This window comes from Zea mays, chromosome 9, assembly GCF_902167145.1.
Source record: "Zea mays cultivar B73 chromosome 9, Zm-B73-REFERENCE-NAM-5.0, whole genome shotgun sequence".
Classification (NCBI taxonomy): domain Eukaryota; kingdom Viridiplantae; phylum Streptophyta; class Magnoliopsida; order Poales; family Poaceae; genus Zea; species Zea mays.
The window spans coordinates 16,500,287-16,521,348 of record NC_050104.1 but is presented as its reverse complement, the minus strand read 5'-3'; the positions used below and the strand labels follow the sequence as shown (position 1 = coordinate 16,521,348).

The window sequence follows — 21,062 nt, the reverse complement described above, 5'->3', positions numbered from 1 at the left end:
ACATTATTCCCACAACTTGTTGAGCTATGATCTTTTGTGAGCTCACTCTTGCGACATATAACCCCCCACAGGTGAAGAGCAGGTGGTCCAGGAAGAGCCCTATAATGAGGAGTACGAGTTGATCTAGGTGGCGTCTCCTAGTCAGCTTGATGGCGCCAAGGAATAATATTAGCATTTTATTATTATCATTTATTTTTGTAAGACTTCCACTATGTAATAATGATACTTGTGATATTTATCTCTATACACTTTTTTATTATATGTGATGTTTTTTTGGTGCACATATGAGATGCACCCGACTTTATTCCTTAAATCCGGGTGTGACACATGGGTCTAGAACAGAGGAGGGACGGTACCCCTGTAGGACCCTCTTTGTTGTATGTGGATTTTCGAACCGTACGACCATAAGGTTCGAACCATATGTAGGAGGTACAATATCCGTGCATGAATCTCTCTTCGGGCTCATAGACCGTTCGGACCATAGGTCCGAACTGTCTAGGAGAGGGACAATATCCCCACATAAACCTCTCTATAGGTTCGCAGCCGACCATATAGTCTAGACCTTCTGATGGAGGTACAATATCATGCAATAAATCTCTGTGCGAGTTTACGGACCAGACCCGGACCATGAGAGGAGGGATATCGTTTTTCCTCTTTAGTGTATGCATAACGTTTCACTTATGATTTAGCTGATTTTTAGCATTAGCATTCATTTCATTTTTAGATACTGAAGTATACTTTAGATTAGGAATAGTGTTAGGTGTCTGTCTGTCTCCTACTCTCCTTACTTGGAAAATCGATCTACTCGATGTTGTACATGCGTGACGCTCGAATCATGCCATTTCTGTGCTGATCGGCCCATTTGCTCTAACATCTAGCCCAGATAACTCTTGTGGTACACATCGACGCGACACTCTGACACGCTACGGCCTCTCGGCGGGGCCCGGCAACAGACCGGGCAGCAGCACGGCAGCCATGGCGTCGAGTTCGACCCTGGATTTGGCGATGGGCCCCGGCGCCCTCCTCCCCCGCAGCGCGGTCCCGTACGCCTCCTTCGCTCCAGGAAGGGGAAGGAGCGCGAGCGGAACGAGGAGCAGGAATCTGGCGCTCTCCGCTTCCTCCTCCAACGGTACTTGCATGATCCCCTTTTGTTAACACCTCTGATGAGGGAAGGCTGAAAAGTAGAGGAGAAGGAAGAAGGAGACGTGGAGAGGAAGATAGGATGGCGGCGTGTAGCTGTAGCTATCTGTTTTCCCGTGCGTTTCCCTTCCTTGTCCAGGGTTTAATACTAATTATTAGGTTGTCTCTACTCTAAATTTCGTCCTCTAAAGAAATATTCTTTATCCTTTACAACACTTTATAAAAGATTTCGTTCTCTATATCTAGACTTTCTCTAGCAATATCCTCTAAATTTCGTCCTTATCACATTTTCCATATTTTCACTAATATTATTAACCACAAATTTCTACCCAGTTATTTTCAATGTATTTCTAACTGAAATAAAAAAAAGAGAAAACGCTACAGACGGTGTGCATGCTCATCCTGCTGGTGATCTGTTGCTCGCTCTGCTTCATCTCGTTGGTGGCTGCGCGCGCTTGGGTTCCTCGCCGGCAGCCGGCAGCCATGCGCGCTCCTCCTCAACGCTGGCACCTGCACTCTTCTCCATGTCGACGACTGTGCTGTCTCCTTCTCGCCGGTGGCCGCGTGTGCTCCTGCTTCTTGCGGTGGCCGCACGCTCTGCTCCACGTTGGTTGTATGCTCTCCTCATCGGCGGCCGCACGACCTCCTTCCTTTTCCGGTGATATGGCGCGTGCGGCCTCCACCTTGTGATCTGGTGCACGTTCCTCCTCGGCAGCGGCGGCCGCTGTGATAGCGGATGCACAGGAAGACACTAAATGTAGCGGCCAAAGGACACCCTCTATCTTTTAGTGGATGAAATAGCGGTCGTTGTTGGGCGCCTTCAAACGAGTGAAGACGCTAAATATAGAGGACAGAACCATATACCGATCCTTGTTGGAGGCAGTCTTACAGACGCGGCCCAAATACGGCCATGTTACACGGCCCATTCTGGACCGGATATGCGAATGCTGGCTTTCCTCACGCGACGCGCCCTTCCTTCTGAAGCTGTGTTCTCAGTGGTTGTATCCTTCTTCTTCTCCGTAGTGTCCTTCTGGGAAGCGTTGCTCACATTCCCCTCCTCTTCAGACACCGCTTGCCCCCAAGCGGGTGCATGAGGAAACTTGGCCTTTAGAGCTTCGGCGTCCTCCCAGGTGGCCAGTGTAGGATCCAGGCCTGACCAGCGCGTTTTCACTTGTGCGACCATGGCGCCACCGCGCTGGATCAATCGACGGTCGAGCAGTTGTACTGGAACCTGTAAAACATGGTCAGCAGATGGTAAAACCGGAATCACAGAATGCTGCCTTCCTACTGACGCCTTGAGTTGTGATACATGAAAGACCGGGTGGATGGTGGCATGTTCGGGTAACTGCAGGCGGTATGCGACAGAACCAATGCGTTGCAGAACAGTATAGGGCCCGAAGAACTTGAAAGCCAATTTCTGATTGGAACGGGTAGCAACAGATGACTGCACATACGGATGGAGCTTGAGATAAACCTGATCTCCCACATTGAAACTGCGTTCGGATCGCTTTTGGTCAGCTTGGCGCTTCATTCTTGCCTGAGCTCGTTCCAGATGCTGCTGGACGAGACGTGATATAACCTCACGATCCTGGAGCCATGCTTGCAGATCTTGGGCATTGACAGCTTCTGATGTGGAGACTCCGAAGTAGCGGGGTGGGTGGCCATAGAGAACTTCAAATGGCAAACGACCAAGAGCAGAATGGTAATTTGTGTTATACCAAAACTCAGCAACGGAAAGCCAGTGACACCATTTTGTTGGACACGCATGAACAAAGCAGCGCAAATATGTCTCAATGCATTGGTTAACTCGCTCTGTTTGCCCATCCGACTGCGGATGATATGCAGAGCTCATACAAAGTTGTGTACCAGTCAACTGAAATAGTTGCTGCCAGAAATTACTAGTGAAGACCCGATCTCGGTCAGACACAATCTTGACTGGCATTCCATGAAGCTTGTAGATGTTGTCAAGGAACAATTTGGCTACCTTTGCTGCTGAGAACGGGTGAGCCAGGGAGAGGAAATGACCATACTTTGAAAAAGTATCCACAATGACCAAAATGCAGTCCATGGCGTTAGATTTGGGAAGCCCTTCCACAAAGTCCATGGAAATGGTGTGCCACGCATGTGGAGGAACAGGCAAAGGTGAGAGCAAACCGGGATAACGAGCTCAATCCGGCTTTGCCTGTTGACAGACAGCACATGATTGCACAAACTGGTGTACATGTCGCTTCATATCCTTCCAAGAGAATAGCTGTTTAATCCGCCGATATGTGACGTGAACACCTGAATGACCCCCGACAGATGAATCATGCAGCGCCGACATGATTTTGAATTGCAACTCTTTGTTGTTCCCGATCCATATACGACCCTTATGCCTGATAATACCTTGCTGCAATGTGAAAGCTGAAGTGTGGTCAGAACTGATTGCCAATTCAGCTAGTAACTGTTGGGCCTGATTATCCTGCTGATAGCTCTGCTGGATTTCAGTGATCCATGTTGGAGTACACTGGGAGATGTGGAACAACTGAGATGCCGGTTGGGGACAACGAGACAAGCATCAGCTGCGGCGTTATCACAGCCACGCTTATAGATAATACGATACTGTAGCCCAACCAACTTTGTGTACAGTTTCTGTTGCCACACTGTATGCAGGCGCTGTTCGTTGAGCTGGGTCAAACTTTGATGATCTGTGTAAATATGGAATTCAGCTAACTGGAGGTAGGATCGCCAATGAGCCACAGCTACCATGATTGCCATATACTCTTTTTCGTACGTGGACAAGCCTTGATTCTTGGGTCCAAGAGCTTTAGTGAGAAACGCCAAGGGGTGGCCTTGCTGCATGAGAACAGAGCCAATACCAGTAAGACAGGCATCTGTGTAAATGCAAAATGGAAGGGAAAAATCGGGTAGAGCCAACACTGGGGCAGCCACTAAAGCTTGTTTCATCCACTAATGAGTGAAACTGATCGACATACTCAGGTACATAAGTGGTTTGCCTAATGTGAAACAGCTGGCGAATCAGGGTTTCGTGTTGCTCACGACCAAAACGGTCGTGGACAAGTGTACAAAACTCCTCCCAGGATAACTGACGCAGGCGACGCTCAACAGATTGAAGCCATCGCGCTGCGCGCCCTTCGAAATGCATAGTAGCTACTTTCACCCACATGTGGTATTCGGTCTCATACATCTCAAAGTATTTTTCACACTTGGATTTCCAAAGTTGTGGCTGATTCCCATCAAACAGTGGAAAATTAAGTTTCGGCAATCTTCCGTAACCAGATCGACCCATCTCGTGTGGTGATTCGTGAGGATAAAACTGCTCAGGCATGAATCCAGCAACACGGGTAGGGTGGCCTGAGTACGTACCCTTGACCGGGCCGTGAGTCGGGTGAAATCCGCACACCCCGACTCACGCTCCTGGTGATTTGGCTCGAAGCGGTGGCCGAATGGCCCGTCGGCATGGTGGTGGCCGGCAGATGAGCGCGCGGCAGCCGACTCGTGAGGACCGAATATGCCGGGCTTGACGAAGGACGTCGCCTGATGCTCATGCTCGAGGAAGCGGTTGACGTGGTTCACCTCCAAGGCAATGTCCTCGACTCGCTTCTCCAGATCCGGATGCCAGAGGTCGTAGTCGGACTTCATCGCCTCGAGCGCGATCAGACGCTCCTCGCCGCGTAGCGCCGCGACGTCAACTTGCTGCTGAATGGATTCTCAGCGTGATGTGAAGTGAGCTTGTATGTCGTCGCAGCGCTCGTCCACATGTCGTTGTACGCCGTCGCAACGCCCGCTGATGACGCCGGAGAGGCGCTCTTCCATATGCTGCAATTCGTCGAGCAGCTGGCAGGTGGCAGCGTCGGAGTACGCCATGGCCGCCGATCGGGGTCGCCGGGGGCAGTTACCGATGGGATCCGGGGTCGGTGGGCTTTGATACCAGATTGTTAACACCTCTGATGAGGGAAGGCTGAAGAGTAGAGGAGAAGGAAGAAGGAGACGTGGAGGGGAAGATAGGATGGTGGCGTGTAGCTGTAGCTATCTGTTTTCCCATGCGTTTCCCTTCCTTGTCCAGGGTTTAATACTAATTATTAGGTTGTCTCTAGCAACGTACTTGCATGATCCCCTTTTGTTAACACCTCTGATGAGGGAAGGCTGAAGAGTAGAGGAGAAGGAAGGAGACGTGGAGAGGAAGATAGGATGGTGGCGTGTAGCTATAGCTATCTGTTTTCCCATGCGTTTCCCTTGTCCAGGGTTTAATACTCCTTATTAAGACATGGCCCAAATATGGCCATGTTACACGGCCCATTCTGGACCGGATATGCGAACCCAAATACGACCATGTTACACGGCCCATTCTGGACCGGATATGTGAACGCTGGCTTTCCTCACGTGACGCGCCCTTCCTTCTGAAGTGGTTGTATCCTTCGTCTTCTCCGTAGTGTCCTCCTGGGAAGCGTTGCTCACACCTTTGTTCGATCCCTTAGGATCTGTTCGGTTCGCCTGGAACGATTGCCATGCTTATTAAAACGACGTTAAAACGACGTTTAAACGTCGTTTAAACTATAAAACGCTGACAGAAAGTGAAACGACAAAACGTTTTACGATTCGTCGTAAAACGTCGTTTAACGTCGTTTAAACGTCGCGTTTTGACGTTTAAACGCGGTATAGAGTGAAACGCCGCGTTTCGGGCGTTTAATGCGTCTGCTGCTAGAAATTGGCCCAGCCCAATTAGAAACTCCCGCCCAGCCCGCCGCTACAGGCCGCACTATCACCAACCCAATTAGGAACTCGCGTTCTCACCAGCCGCCGTACTCCAGGGCGCGCTCCAGCCTCCAGGCCGCCGCTGCCGCTGCTCCAACCCTCCTGCGGCGCCCATCCGGCGCCGCGAGCCCCGCCTTTGCGTGCCGCTGCTCCAGGCCGCCGCCGCTCCAGGCAGCTGCTCTCCAGGCCGTCCTCCCTCCAGGCCGCTGCTCTCCAGGCCGCTCCATGCCGCTGCTCTCCAGGCCGTCCTCCAGCCCCGCCTCAGAGCCTCTGCGTGCCGCCGCTCCAGGCCGCCGCGCTCCAGGCCGTCCTCCCTCTTGCGCCGCCCGTCCGGCGCTGCCAGCCCCGCCTCAGTTGTCCCACTGCGGCAGGACTACAGAGTACAGAGACTGACTGTCCCACTGTCCGCTGGCGTATGCTCCACTGGTGAGTAATCTAGCCTCCTGTTGCTCGCTTGCTGAAGGAAGAAGGATTGATGAAGGGTGCTCCACTGTTATTGTGGTAATGTGGTTGTGGACATGTCATTTTGCACAATATTATTATGTGAACTTATGTTGGTTGTTTGGTATTTGACTTGATATAATTGCCTGAAATTATGATATATTGAAATTTCCCTATGTTGTTTAAAACTACGTTTAAACTTTGTTTAAACCGTTTAAAAGTTAAAACTCACCCATGAGTGTTTCAACGTTTTGTCGTTTTAATAACCTTGACGATTGCTAGCCGGATTGCTTGTGTAATTTATATAAGTTTTGATCAGCTAAAACGATTCCAGGGTGGAATGCTGAAGAAACGAACAAGTCCTTATTGTACTGCAACAGGTTTTGTTTTTGAATTATTGGAGTGCGTGTGCGTGTGCTTGAGTTCAGTACTTCAGTCCACGAAGTTGGTATCTCTTGAGCTGGGGAACTGATGTAGAGAATTTATTTTTTGTCAAACATTGTATCCTCGTGTTACTGAATTTGCTGGGGTGTCTAGGGTGTGCACTATGCAGGCGTGCCCAAGTGAGTTGATTCAAGCAACTAGATTGTGGGTTATTGATTCCATAGTGCGGTTCAAATTCATTGGAAGTTCATTTTAGTTTTTTCAGCAAATACACACTACCTGATTCAGAAGTAGCTACAAAGAAATTAGTAAAAAAAAGTTAGGGGATGAGCGTCCTGCAGAACACATGTCTCCTGATATAGAGATACTAATTTCATTGCGTAATTTCCCTGGACACACGAGATATGTTGACACACCAACTGTTTCAGCATGCTAAAATATATATCTCCCTATGTCCAAATCGGTTTCTTTTCTTGTGTGGGAAATGATTACCAATGGAGTTCATGGTGCCGAATGTATAAACGAGGTCTACACTTTCGTTATACAGGTGCAGCAGTGCCATCCCTGACAACAGATTCGGAGAAGAAGGGCCCAGTGATAATGGAAATTCCACTGGACCAAATCCGGAGGCCACTGATGCGAACGCGGGCCAATGATCCAGTCAAGGTGCAAGAACTCATGGACAGTATCCGTGTCATCGGCCTCCAAGTACCTGTGGGTATCTATATCTGTATCTTTTCATTTCATATCTCATCATCCACGAGTACAATTATTGGTTAGTCCTGACCTACCTAGATGAGTTTTCTATCAGATTCAAGCACTCTTCTTAGGAATTTAGCACATGTGAATCAACTTGTAATTAAATTCTGAGCCAATGCTTGTACACTTTCCACATTACTGAATTCATTGAATCGCAAAAGAATATGCTTTTAACACAAACAAATCAGGTTTTTTATTTGCCCAATGTTTCAGTGAATTTCATGTTAATATGTCATATTCCCTCCATGGTATGACATTATGCCAAAGCTGACGGTTCTCTTAAATATGTGTGGATGTACTTAGATGTTGCTCCTTGTTGTTTGAAACTATAGGTACAACATCAAATAAGTATGACCATTTGTTCATCACGATCCAATAAGAGTTGTGCACATTTATGTTCCATCGCAGTTATCTGGAAAACCGGACACATGATGAAAAAAATGTGTTATTAGTGATGAAAAAACTGTGCATTAGTTTTCTTAAACTCTTATATACTCACAAAGAGCAGAAAAAACACCAGTTTAATTAGATTGAGCTTTGCTAAGATATTTAGCCTTCAGTTTCCTGCATCTGAGCCACGTTATGGAGCACATTGCTGGATTTTCTGGATGCTATGATTTTTACTTGGCTCAGTTTCTTGACTACTGCAGATTGATGTGTTGGAGGTCGATGGGGTCTATTATGGTGGGTAGTCCAAGATTCCAGAACGAATTAGTCACTCATGCTCTCACTATTTGGAGATCTAGATCCATTTTTCTCGTCCTGAATATTCTCCTGTGTGATCTTCAGGCTTCTCTGGATGCCACCGCTACGAGGCTCACCAGCGCCTTGGTCTCCCAACCATCCGCTGCAAAGTTCGCCGTGGGACAAAGGAAACACTGAGGCGAGAGCACCTTCCTTCAGCTTGGATTCCATTTTTGAATTACTTGATGCACTGAACTTCAGTTTGCTCTTTCAGGCACCATATGCGATGAGTTATATTTTATTCAGTTACAAAGTGATCTGTGTATCTAGAGCTAAAACAGAAGCTTCCATGGTCTTTTCGTCGTCTCGTCTGCAATTCTCCATACCTGTAAATGTTGTCCAAACAGAGTGGTGAATAGTACTTCTGTACCCAGCAGCATCAGAAAATGTTAATTTTGCCTACAACACTCTTTTCGATCAGTGGATGGATGAGTACCACCCGCTCAGTAGATCATTCCATTTCTACGAGATTTTTGTAAAAAAAGAAAAATGCAGCAGCAGTCGGCACGCTGTGTCATTTAGATCATCTAGAAAACCAGAAAAAACGAGTCATGTAACTTGTTTGGCTCGTGCAAAAAAATATTCAAAACCAAGTTTGCTTATACTGGATGCTGATGTGTCATGCTATGTTGGGGCACACTAATGAAAGTTTGGAGATTTAATTTATATGTCAAGTTTGGGAGCTCAAATGCTAAGTTTGATGATGCAAGTGACTCTAACATGGTACGTCAATGTTGGTATCCAGTTTTAGCAAATCTGATTTAAATCTGATTTTGGATAGTTTTAGATGAGCAAACCTGATTTTGGATATTTTAGATGGGCTGTTAAGTTTCAGAGGAACTTGATTTCTGTGAGATTCTCCGCACAAAAGGTTGGTGAAATCTTGACCAAACAAAACTCGGATGTGCATAGGACTGATCGGAGTACTTGTCTAAGCTTCAAACGGGTGAACTCATATTTAAATTTAAGCTCGAAGTGGGTTAAATGGAACGGTTCAGAAGTCTAACTGATGAAACTAAATTGAGGATGGCGATGAACACTTAGAGCAGCTTTCGAGTCGATCTTCAGAGCTTAAATTTGAGCAATTGGCTGATCTTTTGTTTGAGCGCCAACAACCAAAGTTGTAGTCATACTATTCCTCAGCAAGTTTTGTAGAGGTTTGGAACCAAGTTTGAATTAGAAAATCGTGTGAAAATTGGGTCGAAGATCTGCGTGATCGACGGCTATGGCTGATACGCAGCTGTTCGCTGCCGACGAGCAGAGGCACTAGCGGCCGTGCCACGCGCTGACGTCGCGGCCTAGACAACGCCCTACATGCTAGCTTTGAGGTGGCGTGAGCGAGCAAGTGAGAGACGAGAGCGGGCGGAGAGTGTGAGTTGCGCCCGATGTGCCGTGGCGGCATGGGAGGAAGAGGGAGAAGGGCGGACAGGATCAAATCGCCCTCGACCCCCACACTAGAGCTCCACCTCCCTTGACATCCTTCTCCACCGCCCTAGTTGCAAGACGACCGCCGCCCTGCAAGGACCGTCGACGACGGTGCTCATCGCCGGTGAGGACCACCTCTTCCTCTCCCCTCTCCCTCACCCTCTCCCTGTGGTTCAATACCACCACCGATGGGGTCTCAGCCAAGGGTGATGTACAAGTTGGAACTTCACTTTTACATGGTGTATCACTATACAAGTATACATCAGATCCCTTCTCTAGAATCACCTCATATAAGCGTCCAAACCAATCAATCGCCTTGCTTAGTCCAAGAGAATACAACAGATCGAATTCTATGGACGGAATGTACTGATCGAATGGACTGGACTTAACATGCGAGATCCACTGCGGCTGCACGCCATCTCCTCCGGCCCCCCTGACCCATTCACTGCACGTATTCAACCTATGCGGCGAGAAGGCAGCTGCGTGCCGTAGCACCTGTGAACTCGAGGTCAACGAAAGATAGGGGTTGAGCTCCAGATCGCAGTGGCCGTTCAAGTACGACAAAGTTTTTTTTTGTAAGTGTTGACGATCGCAGTGGCCGTAGTGCCGTACAATGGTGGAAACTAGAAGAGATTTGGCTGCGCGCTCCAACTGTTGCGGATAAACAGGCGCGCCCGCGACCCGGCGGGCGTTTCCAGCTAGCGTCACGGTCTCACGGAGGAGTCGTGGTGGTGGCACGGGTCACCCGCAGCACACGAAAAAAAACAACAAAAAAGATTGGATTCTTGAGGAGCGCAACGTGCTGGCTCCGTGTCTCTCTCGCCCTTCTCCCGTCTCCGCTCCGCCTCCGCGCGTCCGGCGAGACCGCGAGAGCGAGACGATGGGAATGCTACAAATTCCCCTTCTGAGTCCGACCCTCCTCATCCAATAGTACCACCTGCTCGCTGCTCCGCCACCGCTCTCGCTCGATCGCCCCCCTCGTTCGTCGGCCTTCGCTTCCAGACCTCCGAGTCCTCAATCTGCAGGTCAGTTGGCTCTCTCTATGGTGCTCGCCTCCCTTGCTCAACATGTGCTCGATGAAACGTCTACGTGTGTTCGTTCTTGACTGGCCGTATGGGAGGTGAGGGGAAAGCTTTGGGTGGGTAAGCAGTCCTAATCCTCGGCAGTCTTTCTTAATTTATTTGGTGTTTAGCTATAGTTTCCAATCGTAATCAACTTTTTGTCCTACAAGAACACTAGGATTGTGGCACCTACAAGAGCACTAGAATTTGATCCAACCCAGATGAGCTTAAATAAAAGGCAAAGCTATTGTCCCTAAGGCGCTTTTGCATCAGCAGCGGAAACACTGACCTTCACTGAAGTGCTGTCCTCCTCGCTTTTTTATCCCATCGTGTGCGTCATAACTGGAATTGGACGCCCCTTGGATATGCAGCCTAGTTGTAGATCTGAAACCCCAGTGGCTCTCATCATTTGCACCTGGGAAAATCATTCGCTCCAATCACCTAGTAATCAGTGGATCTCACCATTCATGGCCCAAGATGATGCGGCTTGAGCTCATTACTGGCTTACTGCGTTGTGCGGCTTGCTTGTAAAACCCTTGCACCATGTTCTTTCTAATGCCAAATGTTGCTTGGTTTCGGTTCTTTTTAACTGTACTTTATCCTGATGGTGATCATTCACCCTTTTCTTTAATCATGTGTTTTCCTGTTTGCAGCTTTGGTAATTGGTCGTATAGTCCCTCATCATCGGAATGGTGGGGTCACTTATCTTTCCCACACCTAATGTGGTGAGTTTCATATTTGCAGCAGCATATGTTGATTAATTTCTTGATAAAGCATTTAGATATCAGTTATTAGAGCATCTTCAATAGTCCCCTAAAAAAGTCACTAAAATTAATTTAGGTTGTTATTAGCAAAAAATCATGCTCCAACAGTTACTTAAATGAGATTCCCAAATATACCAGCTTTCTAAATGTCTCTATTTAGTCCTCGGACTTAGGGAGCTGTTTGGAACTCCCAATAGCCAATTTTGTGTGTCAATCACAACGTAAAATCACTTGTTTGCCATCGAGTTCGCACCGTGTACAATTAATGCACTTTGAATAATTTGAGCTGTGGAAAGAATGATTTTATCATCCTCGTTGATAAGTCTAAAGATACCCATCCAAAAAAAATAGAGAAAAATGACCGACTGTAATTCATGCGAATAAAAATAGTAATGAAGAGAAGAATAATGATTATTAAATTTTACCGTACAAATAAAACTAACTTTAAAGCTGCAAGTATTAATTAGAAAAAAGTTGAGCCAATGTAATTTGAAAATATTTAGCAACCTAAGAATTTGGAAATGTTGGAGGCTAGAGTTTTTTTTTTTGTGTTCCCAATATATATTTACCAACTCGCTAAATCTGAGTGTAGGGAGCATTTTCTAGGGAACTAATGGAGATACTCTTAGGCTTGTAAAAATCTTCAAAGAGCTATAACCTTGTTGTTATGCTGACATGGACAAGAATTCTTATAACATATAAGACTGTGCTCAGTTCTTTATTTGCTTTTGGTGTAGGATCCGAAGGCAGAGAATCCTAATGAGATGGTTACAGCCGGTGTGCTTTCAAGCCTTCAGAATTTCCTACGCAAGTGCCTCATAGCCATCCTCTCATATGGCCCAATGCCGAAGCACATTGCATTTATTATGGATGGCAATCGTCGATATGCTAAATTCAGAAGCATGCAAGAAGGAGCGGGTCACAGGATGGGTTTCTCTACCCTTATTGCAAGTCTGATGTACTGCTATGAAATGGGTGTGAAGTACATCACTGTCTACGCATTCAGCATCGACAATTTTAAAAGGGACCCAAGTGAGGTGGAATCCTTGATGCAGTTAATGGAGGAAAAAATCAACGAACTCTTAGAGAACCGAAGTGTAATCAACAAGATTAACTGTAAGATCAACTTTTGGGGTAACTTGGACTTGTTATATGAGCCGGTGCGGTTGGCGGCTGAGAAGCTGATGGCGAGCACAGCTGGGAACACAGGGCTGGTCTTTTCTATCTGCATGCCATACAACTCGACTTCTGAGATTGTCAATGCTGTCAGTCAAGTCTGTGCGGAAAGGATGGAAATGTTTCAGAGCGAACATATTGGCGAATGCAATGGTCATGCTGCAAATAACGGTGTGCGATCAGAGATTTCAGTGGCGGATTTGGATCGCCACATGTATAGTGCCGAATGCCCAGATCCTGATATTGTCATCCGGACTTCGGGCGAGACTCGATTGAGCAATTTCCTCCTTTGGCAGACAACGTTTAGTCACTTGCAGAATCCAGATCCTCTGTGGCCCGAGTTCTCTTTCAGGCACCTTGTTTGGGCTGTCTTGCAGTATCAGAGAGTTTACCCTGCTCTGGAGCATAACAGAAAGTTGGCTAAGAAGCAGTTGTGATTCCATGTTACTTGCAAGGAGGTATCATGAAGGGCTATTAACATCAAACTTTTCCTTCTCAATTTCCTGGTAATGGTAAATGCAAAGAAGAACATACTAGCATATAACATTATGAATAGATCACCATGTAACTTAAGTGTGATTGCTACCGTAACCATGTAACTTATTTGAGCTCGTACAAATGCTGTGATTCCTAAATATATATATATATATAGAGTGCCTGGGGTAACATGGTGTGCGAGAGCATTTCTTTGTTTTGCACGACAAAGACCGGATGCTTCAAAGCGCCCATGTTTGACAAGTGAAAAGAAAGGAGTTCGAAGTAAAACAATAGGCCAATGTCTGTTTTCCATAGTCCAATAAGTAGACCACTGATAATGTCTGTTGATCATATTTTGCATCCAGCCAAGTAGACCACTGAAAACCAAGGTCATGCACGTACAGAAATATATATGCAAGTTTAACGTCTGATGGCTATCTACTTGGCTCTGGATACATCAAAGGTCCATTTAACCAAACGCTGCCTGATCCTGAGGTTAGTTAGGGGACCGGCACGCCAAAAAATCTTATCTGCCACGAGCTAATTACTGAGCTCCGCCGCCGTCCGCCGGCACGACGAGCTGCTCCGGGTCGAGGTGCGGGTACCTGCGCAGCACGGCTCGCTTCATATCATCCATTCCCTTCTCGTACCCGGCCAACGCGTGCTCCGCGAACCGGACCACCTGCTCCGTGGAGCCCCGGAAGTCGCGCACGGCAGCCTCCCTGGCGCCCCTCACCCCCTCCGCAGCCGCCTTCTTCGCGCCGGCGAGCTCGGCCTTGGCCTGCGACAGCTCCCGCCGCAGCGCGTCCGCCTCGCGCTCCCTTGCCGCGAGCTTATCCTCGAGCTCCAGCGCGTAGCCCAGCGAGAACGACGCGTAGTTCGCGGCCTGCGCGGTGCGTCGCCCACGACCAGGGCATGAGAGCTAGTTGGTTAGAACGAGACACGCACGAACGAGGCGTCACGTCACTGTCTAGAGCGGAAGCGAACCTGTAGCGCTGTCGTGTAGCTCGAGGCGATGACGTCGGAGGGCTTCGCCACCGAGAACGTCTGCTCCAGCGCCGGCGTGACGATGCTCTGTAGCATCCGCCGCGCCCGCTCCCAGTCGGAGGTGGCGCCGCCGTCAGGCTCACGGGTAACCTTCGGTGACTTGTGCGCGGAGAAGAAGCCCGGAGGGGAATAATGCGGTGGCTCGGGGCGCGGCGGATCCTGTTTCGTGGCATCCTCCACCACCTTCCTCTTTTTGCAGGACGACGGCGTATCGCTGCTGGGCTCAGTCTTCACCGTCACTCCCGACGCCTGCGCGGCCTTTGCCGCCCGCAGATTCTTCATCATGTCGTAGACGCAAGGGTCCATTCCTGTCACGCATCCACAGCAATAGCACCTTACCTTACCTTACCTTGTTTTACAAACCAAGTGATGGGAGATTGGGAGTTCCGGGCGTGCTCGAGTTACCTTTGGCACTAGCACTGCTTGTAGTACCAATCGGCGGCGGCGGCGGCTTCGCTGATGAACCAGCAATCGTTGCAGCAGCAAGATTGCTCTCGGAAAGATACGTCATGATATCGACTGCCGCACCGTGAACACGGAGCAGCTTCTTGGCCACGCTCTGCTCCTCTCTGGTGAGCGCCGGCTCAACAGTGGAGCCCATGGACAGCCCGCCCCACTTCACGGGGCACGGCCACGGCGTCGGCGACTTGAGGAAGAAGAAGGCCTCCTTCCACCCAGCAATGGAAAGCGGCATCCCCTTGAAGAGCAAGCCGGCGGCGTCCTTGCCACGGAAGTAGTACCACCCCTTGAGCTTGAACGCGCACAGTGAGAAGAAGTGCCGGAACACGGGGAGAGACGGGGCCACGCCGGCGGAGTGGGAGAGGACGACGAAGCCGGCCATGGCGCGCCACCCGTTGGGCGCGATCTGGCTCGGCGCGACGCCGAAGTGGGCGAGCACCTCGCAGAAGAAGCCGTGCAGCGGGACGCGCATGCCGGCCTCCAGCGCGTGCGCGTACACGGAGACGGCGGACCCGGGGGGCGAACACGCGCGCTGGTGGCCGGCGGGGAGGACCGCCGAGTACTGCTCCGGTACTCCATACTTCCTGCAGAGGGCGTCAATGGACCCTTGGGTTTCGAAGGACGATGCGAAGCGCTCTGCCACTAACCCCGAGAGCGCGCCGCCGCTGCTGCCGTCCTCGTCCATGTCACCGACCTCGATGATGGGGTCGTCACGGAGACGCGAGGAGTCGCCAATGATGTAGAGGGAGGAAGACGAGGACGAAGAAGCAGAAGGCATCGCGCATCGTTCGTTGAGGTGCTGTGCTGGTGCAGAACAACAATGTCAGCAGGATTGTGGAAGAGAGGAGAGGATTAGGGACTGAAATTGAAGCGGCTAAAATCTTTAAATAGCAATACTTTGTTTAGACGTAGACATTAGAGTATAGAATCAGGGACTGAAATTAGCTTTCCAAAATTCTATTGTTTGGTTATACATGAAATTAAGATTTGGAATCAGAGAACTAATTCCACGGAATTGTACTATAACTAGAAACTCTATATTTCAATATAGAGCATCACTCATCTGTATTGCGTGGAATTAGACCACACAATTTCAAACTTCAATTCATTGGCATCTAAATAATATAATTAGAATTACATCTCATTTGAATATCAAGGCTGATCCTTTAATATCGACTTTCAAACGAAGCATAAGGGAATTTTAGCCCCTCCATTCTATCATGTATATTTGCTACTAAAGAAGCTATTGTCGGTGTTCGGCCGACGATGGTAGATATGTGCCTCCTAGGATTCCTTTCTACACACATGTTTGGACTCGATTTGCAAAATGCCTCTTTCTGAGTTAAGTTAGATGGTCTAAATAGCACTCCTGATGTTCTAAATTTAAATTTCAGTGAAAGAGAACAGATTTCAAGTCAGTTCTCGTAGTTATGTACACACGAGATAGAATGGCCTATGAACCGGATCTTCGTGTACAAATTAGGAGGGTCGGTTTTCATAACCTTTCTCGTTTAGAGTTCCGATTGAGGTTTTTCATACCGAGGGACGATCTTTCCCCGACCGGCCTAGTTTTTTTGTTTAGGATCGATTTAATACTAGAAATCAAATACTATTCGGTATGGCTCCACTTCACAGCAAAATAAGTGTTTTTAAGTAAGAAGATATGTTTATCTTTAATTTAGGTGTTTATATATTTACTTTAGATGATAAGTCATATATAGTTATTTTTTGCTAATGTAAATTCTTGAATATAATATTTCCACAAGAATCATCCAAATCACTATAAATAAAATTTGTTTAAAAAATGTTACATAATCATTATATTATATTTTCATGCAAGAGATATTGTCACACGATCATGAAATGTGTCCATTGTAATAAAAACTTGCATCATAATTTAACTCATCAACATGCTACGGCGGACAGTCCGGACCGCGGATCGTCCGACCTCAGAGCCAGACCGTCCGCACAGTCATTTTGGTGTTCAACATTATTCGCACTGCTTTTCGTGTAAGAGTATCAAACACCATTTCATTATTCCTGTAAGATACATGTTGTACGTCGTATAGAAAAAGCAATTTATTACATGTTTTTCATGTCTCTTGTTGAAAGGACTACGATCCGAACAGAAAAACATATTTAATTTAGGTATACCAACATATTATTTACATGGAACTGTAGTATGGTATTGCTAGATTAGTGTCTGTGCTTACGAAGTAAAACAATGTGGGACACTGTTCAAATGAGTAGTTAGTTCTGGAATTACTTGCCCTCTATGATTGTGTTAATTTTATGAACTTTGTTTTTTTATTAAAATCCACTTTAACATCGACATTTAGTTTCGCATTATTGTCATCTTATAGTGGAATCTGCAGTGCGACGAGGATCAACCTCTTTTAGATGATGTGTATGATGTGTCAGTTAGTGTATGTAAATGTTAGGAAATAAAATAGACACAAACATTTACGTGGAAAAATCCTCTCCAATATGGAGGAGCAAACAACCACGAGAAAACATATTCACTATCCACCCGCAGAACAAGTTACAGAGAGGGCCTATATTTATAGGCGTACAGGAAAGCATATTCCAAGGTATATTCCAAATATATAAAAGGAATTAGAGGCATATTCCAACAAATCTTCCATTGACTCTAAATCTATAGAACTGTTTCCCAAACACCACTAGGATGCTAAATTTGAATATCAACCAAGTCTAAGGAATCATTAGACTTGGAACTGGAGCATGACTTCGTATCATCAAAATAAATTCTCTTCTGGAACGCAATAGAAATAACTTCAACATCAACCATTGAACATTGCAAGTAATAAAGATTATTCAAATAGTTGTCCTTCAAGATAATACGATTGCCACGAGAAACCTTAAGAACACCATCAATAGCAGTAAAATTGAATCACATTGCTTCTAAAGTGCTCAAAGAAATAAGATTTCTCTTCAATTTTGGAACAAAACGGACATTGATAAGTTTCTTAATACTGCCATCATGAACTTGGATATAAATAGAGCTGATTCCTATAATCTCACATGTGGATCCATCTCCAATAACAACCTCACCACCATGAGACTGGACATAATCAGAAAATCAATCTCTATGCAAACAAATATGAAAAGTGCAAGCGGAATCGAGAACCCAAAAAGAGCACTTTTCAACAGAGGCAACAAACAAAGCATCTCCACTATCCAAAGTTTCAATAAACCTGGCTTCAGCAGAAGACTTATCCATTTTTTTCCTTCTCTCCTCTTTATTTCTCACTTTAGGCACTGAGAAATATGATGAATATTTTTATGCAATAACGGTAATAAAGGATGGATTTATGATCTCCAGATCCCCGAACAATTAAACCCTGACCTTTGGGTTTAGAACGAGAATCAACATCAAATTTTTTCTTGGACAATAAATTTGACTTAACAGTTTCAAAGAACAGTGAAATATGATTACCATAAAGCATAATTTCCTTAAAATGCTTAAAAGAAGGGGGCAATGAGACTATCAACAAAATTGCCTTATCTTCACCATCTATCTTCACATCAAGACTCTCAAGGTCCATAATAATTGAATTAAATTCATTAAGATGTGACTGCATAGATGTACCTTCTGGCATGCGAATAGTATAAAGACGTTCCTTGAGACGTAGCTTGTTTGCAAGGCTCTTGGTCATATACAGCTCCTCTAATTTCTTCCACAACGTTGCTGCGGATTTTCATGCATTACTTCACGCAGAACATCAAAAGATAAACTTAGTTGTATGGCGGACAAAGCTCTCTCATCAATATCTTGCCACTTATCATCAGTCATGTCAGCAGGTCGTGTCTGCAACGCCTTTTGAACAACCAACTGGGTAAGAATAGCCTTCATCTGAATCTGCTAAATAACAAAACTAATTTTGCCATCAATCTTCGGAATATCAAATTTAGTCGACATAATGTGAGATAAAAAATTATGAAGTCAACAAAATCGAAGAACAAAAATCGTGATCAATCTGATGAGTTAGCTAGATATCTTGTCTACTTGGTGCATCTAGCAAAAAACCAAACTGATTGATAATAATGGCTTAATTCGCGTGTGCACAGTTACTTGAGAACTTGTGATGCACTAACGCCAAGGTACTTGGAAATAAGAGAATTGATAACGTCCTTATTCTTCGGTGAGAGAATCCACCAAGAATCCACCACAGCAGGTGCACGTGGGTGTGACTCCCTCGTTGAGAGCTGTTGCAGATCGATCAAGCACCTGCCACACAAAACCAGTACATGTCTATCGGAGAGGAAATTCTCCGGCCGGGTGGCGGAATGCACCCGCCCTAAATCCTAAGATGAGGAGGGGCCTAAGCGTTTTGCCTATCTACTAGGTGATCGATGAACACAAGAACACACAAGGGTTTAGAGTGGTTCAGGCTGCCGAAGCATAATACCCTACTCCACTGTGTGTAGTATTGAACTTGAAAGCTTGTATGAACTTATGAGTTGAGTGAGTGTGAGAGCGTGTAAGTCAGCCTAAGTGAGCTTGAGTCTAAGTGAATCTACCTTGTAACGTCATGTGCCCTCCCTTTTGTAGCTCAAGCGGGGCACGTACAAGGATGCTGAGCCCCGACATGTGGGCCCAGGGGCAAAATGGAAGGAAGTAACTAATGCCTGTAACACCAAGGTGATCTCCGAGCGCCATAATATCTGTAGTGCATACAATATTGATATGTCGCGGCTGCATCCTCGGTAACTGTTGGGGGCCTTCGTCTTCCAAAGGTCCTCAAAAACATGATTTAACAATGTTTCCGGAGTTGTAATACATGAACAGGTACCTTCGGATTCGAATCAGAACCACAGTAGGAGAAGCACAAAGGATACGAAGGTTGATGCAGAGCCGAAGCTACGCGCAAGGGAGCTTCGGCGTGACAGCAGAAAAGGAAACCGACTTAAAAGGGAAAAGGCTATTTGGACCTCGATGGATCACTATAGAGTCATTAGTAAATGTAAAGGGCATGGGTGTAATTTTACATGGGTTGCGTCCCGTGCCTATAAATAGATGAACAGTGCTCCCGTACTGTTCACGCTGACTTGGCATTTGCTTTTACATCACGCCCGTATCTTTGCTGTCTATCAAGTCGAAGGTACCAAATGTAATTCAATATTGTTTTTACTTTCTCATGATAATATAATGGAAATGAATTGATAATGCTATATGATTGCTTATGTTATCTTTTGTATTTTACGCGCTTCCTTTTATTACCATCATACCTTCGATGTACGAAGGTATGTACTTTATCACCTTCATCTGAAGATCATTATATCCTAAGGGAAATAATGTTTCGAAGGACGAAGGTTGTTAATATTTAACATTCTATGTTGCCTTGTTCTTGATTCATAGCATTTGAGAACAAGTCCCCAACATTGGCACCCACCTCCGGTGAACTCTTCTCGACCACCTTCGGCAAGCATTGACCTTCGTCATGCCATCGAAGAAAGTTTCAGCGCTAGGGGCTGCCGCTCTGTAGCCACTGGACCCAAATCAAGAGACCCTTTCTCTTCGAGAGGCCCAAAGCCAGAAGAGGAAGGCCACTAGTCCAACACCCTAGGAGGACAAGTTGGACCAAGAAATCAGAAACATGGAGATGCTTCATCAGCAAGTGCAAAAGAAGAAGGAGAAGATGGCCTGACTAGCTGACCTTCAAAGGCAGATTGATGAAGCCACTGAAGAAGTACGTCACCTTGCTCAAGACGAGCAAGATCGAAGGCCCAAACACAGGGAGCTTCATCAAGAGGGCTTGTTCAACGACGATGGATGGTATGATGATTTTAATCATGATACCTTTACTTTTGATGATGCTTCTCCCTTGGCAGCAGAACTGCAGGCTATCCGGTGGCCCCCATCATACAAGCCACCTCAGCTTCCAATGTGTCGGGGACCATAATTAGGGGTACCCCCAAGGCTCCTAATCTCAGCTGGTAACCCCCATCAGCACAAAGCTGCAAAGGCCTGATGGGCACGATTAAGGTCAAGGCTCAGTCCACTCGAGGGACACGATCTCGCCTCGCCCGAGCCCAGCCTCGGGCAAAGGCAGCCGACCCAGGAGGATTTACGTCTCGCCCGAGGGTCCCCTCAAACAACGGACGCACCTTCGACTCGCCCGATGCCCAACTCGGGCAGGCTTCACGGAGAAGCAACCTTGACTAGATCGCCACGCCAACCGACCGTATCACAGGAGCATTTAATGCAAGGATCGACTAACACCTTATCCTGACGCGCGCTCCTCAGTCGACAGGGCCGAAGTGACCGCAGTCACTTCGCCGCTCCACTGACCGACCTGACAGGAAAACAGCGCCGCCTGCCCTGCTCCGACTGTTGTGCCACTCGACAGAGTGAGGCTGACAGCAGCTAAAGTCCAGCCTCGGGTGCCATAGGAAGCTCCGCCTCGCC

The 21,062-nt window shown here is 46.8% G+C and overlaps 3 protein-coding genes across 7 annotated transcripts; 2 read left to right on the top strand and 1 right to left on the bottom strand.

Annotated features, from left to right (window-relative positions):
- The first annotated feature begins 586 nt into the window (after positions 1-586).
- Positions 587-8,889, top strand: LOC100194080 (sulfiredoxin, chloroplastic/mitochondrial). Of its 3 annotated transcripts, none has more exons than XM_035962069.1 (5): positions 587-1,129; positions 7,268-7,434; positions 8,113-8,163; positions 8,269-8,362; positions 8,438-8,825. In XM_035962069.1, exons 1-4 carry the CDS (start codon positions 976-978, stop codon positions 8,359-8,361), a joined length of 465 nt encoding a protein of 154 aa, XP_035817962.1. In that variant the 5' UTR covers positions 587-975; the 3' UTR covers position 8,362; positions 8,438-8,825. The 3 variants fall into 3 exon arrangements, with proteins under 3 accessions (XP_035817962.1, XP_008659226.1, NP_001296822.1); NM_001309893.1 differs by having other exon boundaries at positions 966-1,129; positions 8,130-8,163; positions 8,438-8,624; XM_008661004.2 differs by having other exon boundaries at positions 8,130-8,163; positions 8,269-8,889.
- A 664-nt stretch (positions 8,890-9,553) lies between these two features.
- Positions 9,554-13,315, top strand: LOC100193048 (uncharacterized). Of its 3 annotated transcripts, none has more exons than XM_008659860.3 (3): positions 9,554-9,772; positions 11,363-11,434; positions 12,211-13,315. In XM_008659860.3, the coding sequence occupies exons 2-3, from the start codon at positions 11,399-11,401 to the stop codon at positions 13,084-13,086; spliced, it is 912 nt and encodes a 303-aa protein (XP_008658082.1). In that variant the 5' UTR covers positions 9,554-9,772; positions 11,363-11,398; the 3' UTR covers positions 13,087-13,315. The 3 variants fall into 3 exon arrangements, with proteins under 3 accessions (XP_008658082.1, NP_001131688.1, XP_008658084.1); NM_001138216.1 differs by lacking the exon at positions 9,554-9,772 and adding an exon at positions 10,360-10,673 and having other exon boundaries at positions 12,211-13,265; XM_008659862.4 differs by lacking the exon at positions 9,554-9,772 and adding an exon at positions 10,717-10,790.
- Positions 13,316-13,418: 103 nt separating this feature from the next.
- LOC100193838 (uncharacterized) lies at positions 13,419-15,455 on the bottom strand. Its single transcript, NM_001138920.1, has 3 exons — positions 14,579-15,455; positions 14,114-14,481; positions 13,419-14,012 (listed from the first exon to the last, which is right to left on the bottom strand). Exons 1-3 carry the CDS (start codon positions 15,408-15,410, stop codon positions 13,671-13,673), a joined length of 1,542 nt encoding a protein of 513 aa, NP_001132392.1. The 5' UTR covers positions 15,411-15,455; the 3' UTR covers positions 13,419-13,670.
- Between the last annotated feature and the right edge of the window lie 5,607 nt (positions 15,456-21,062).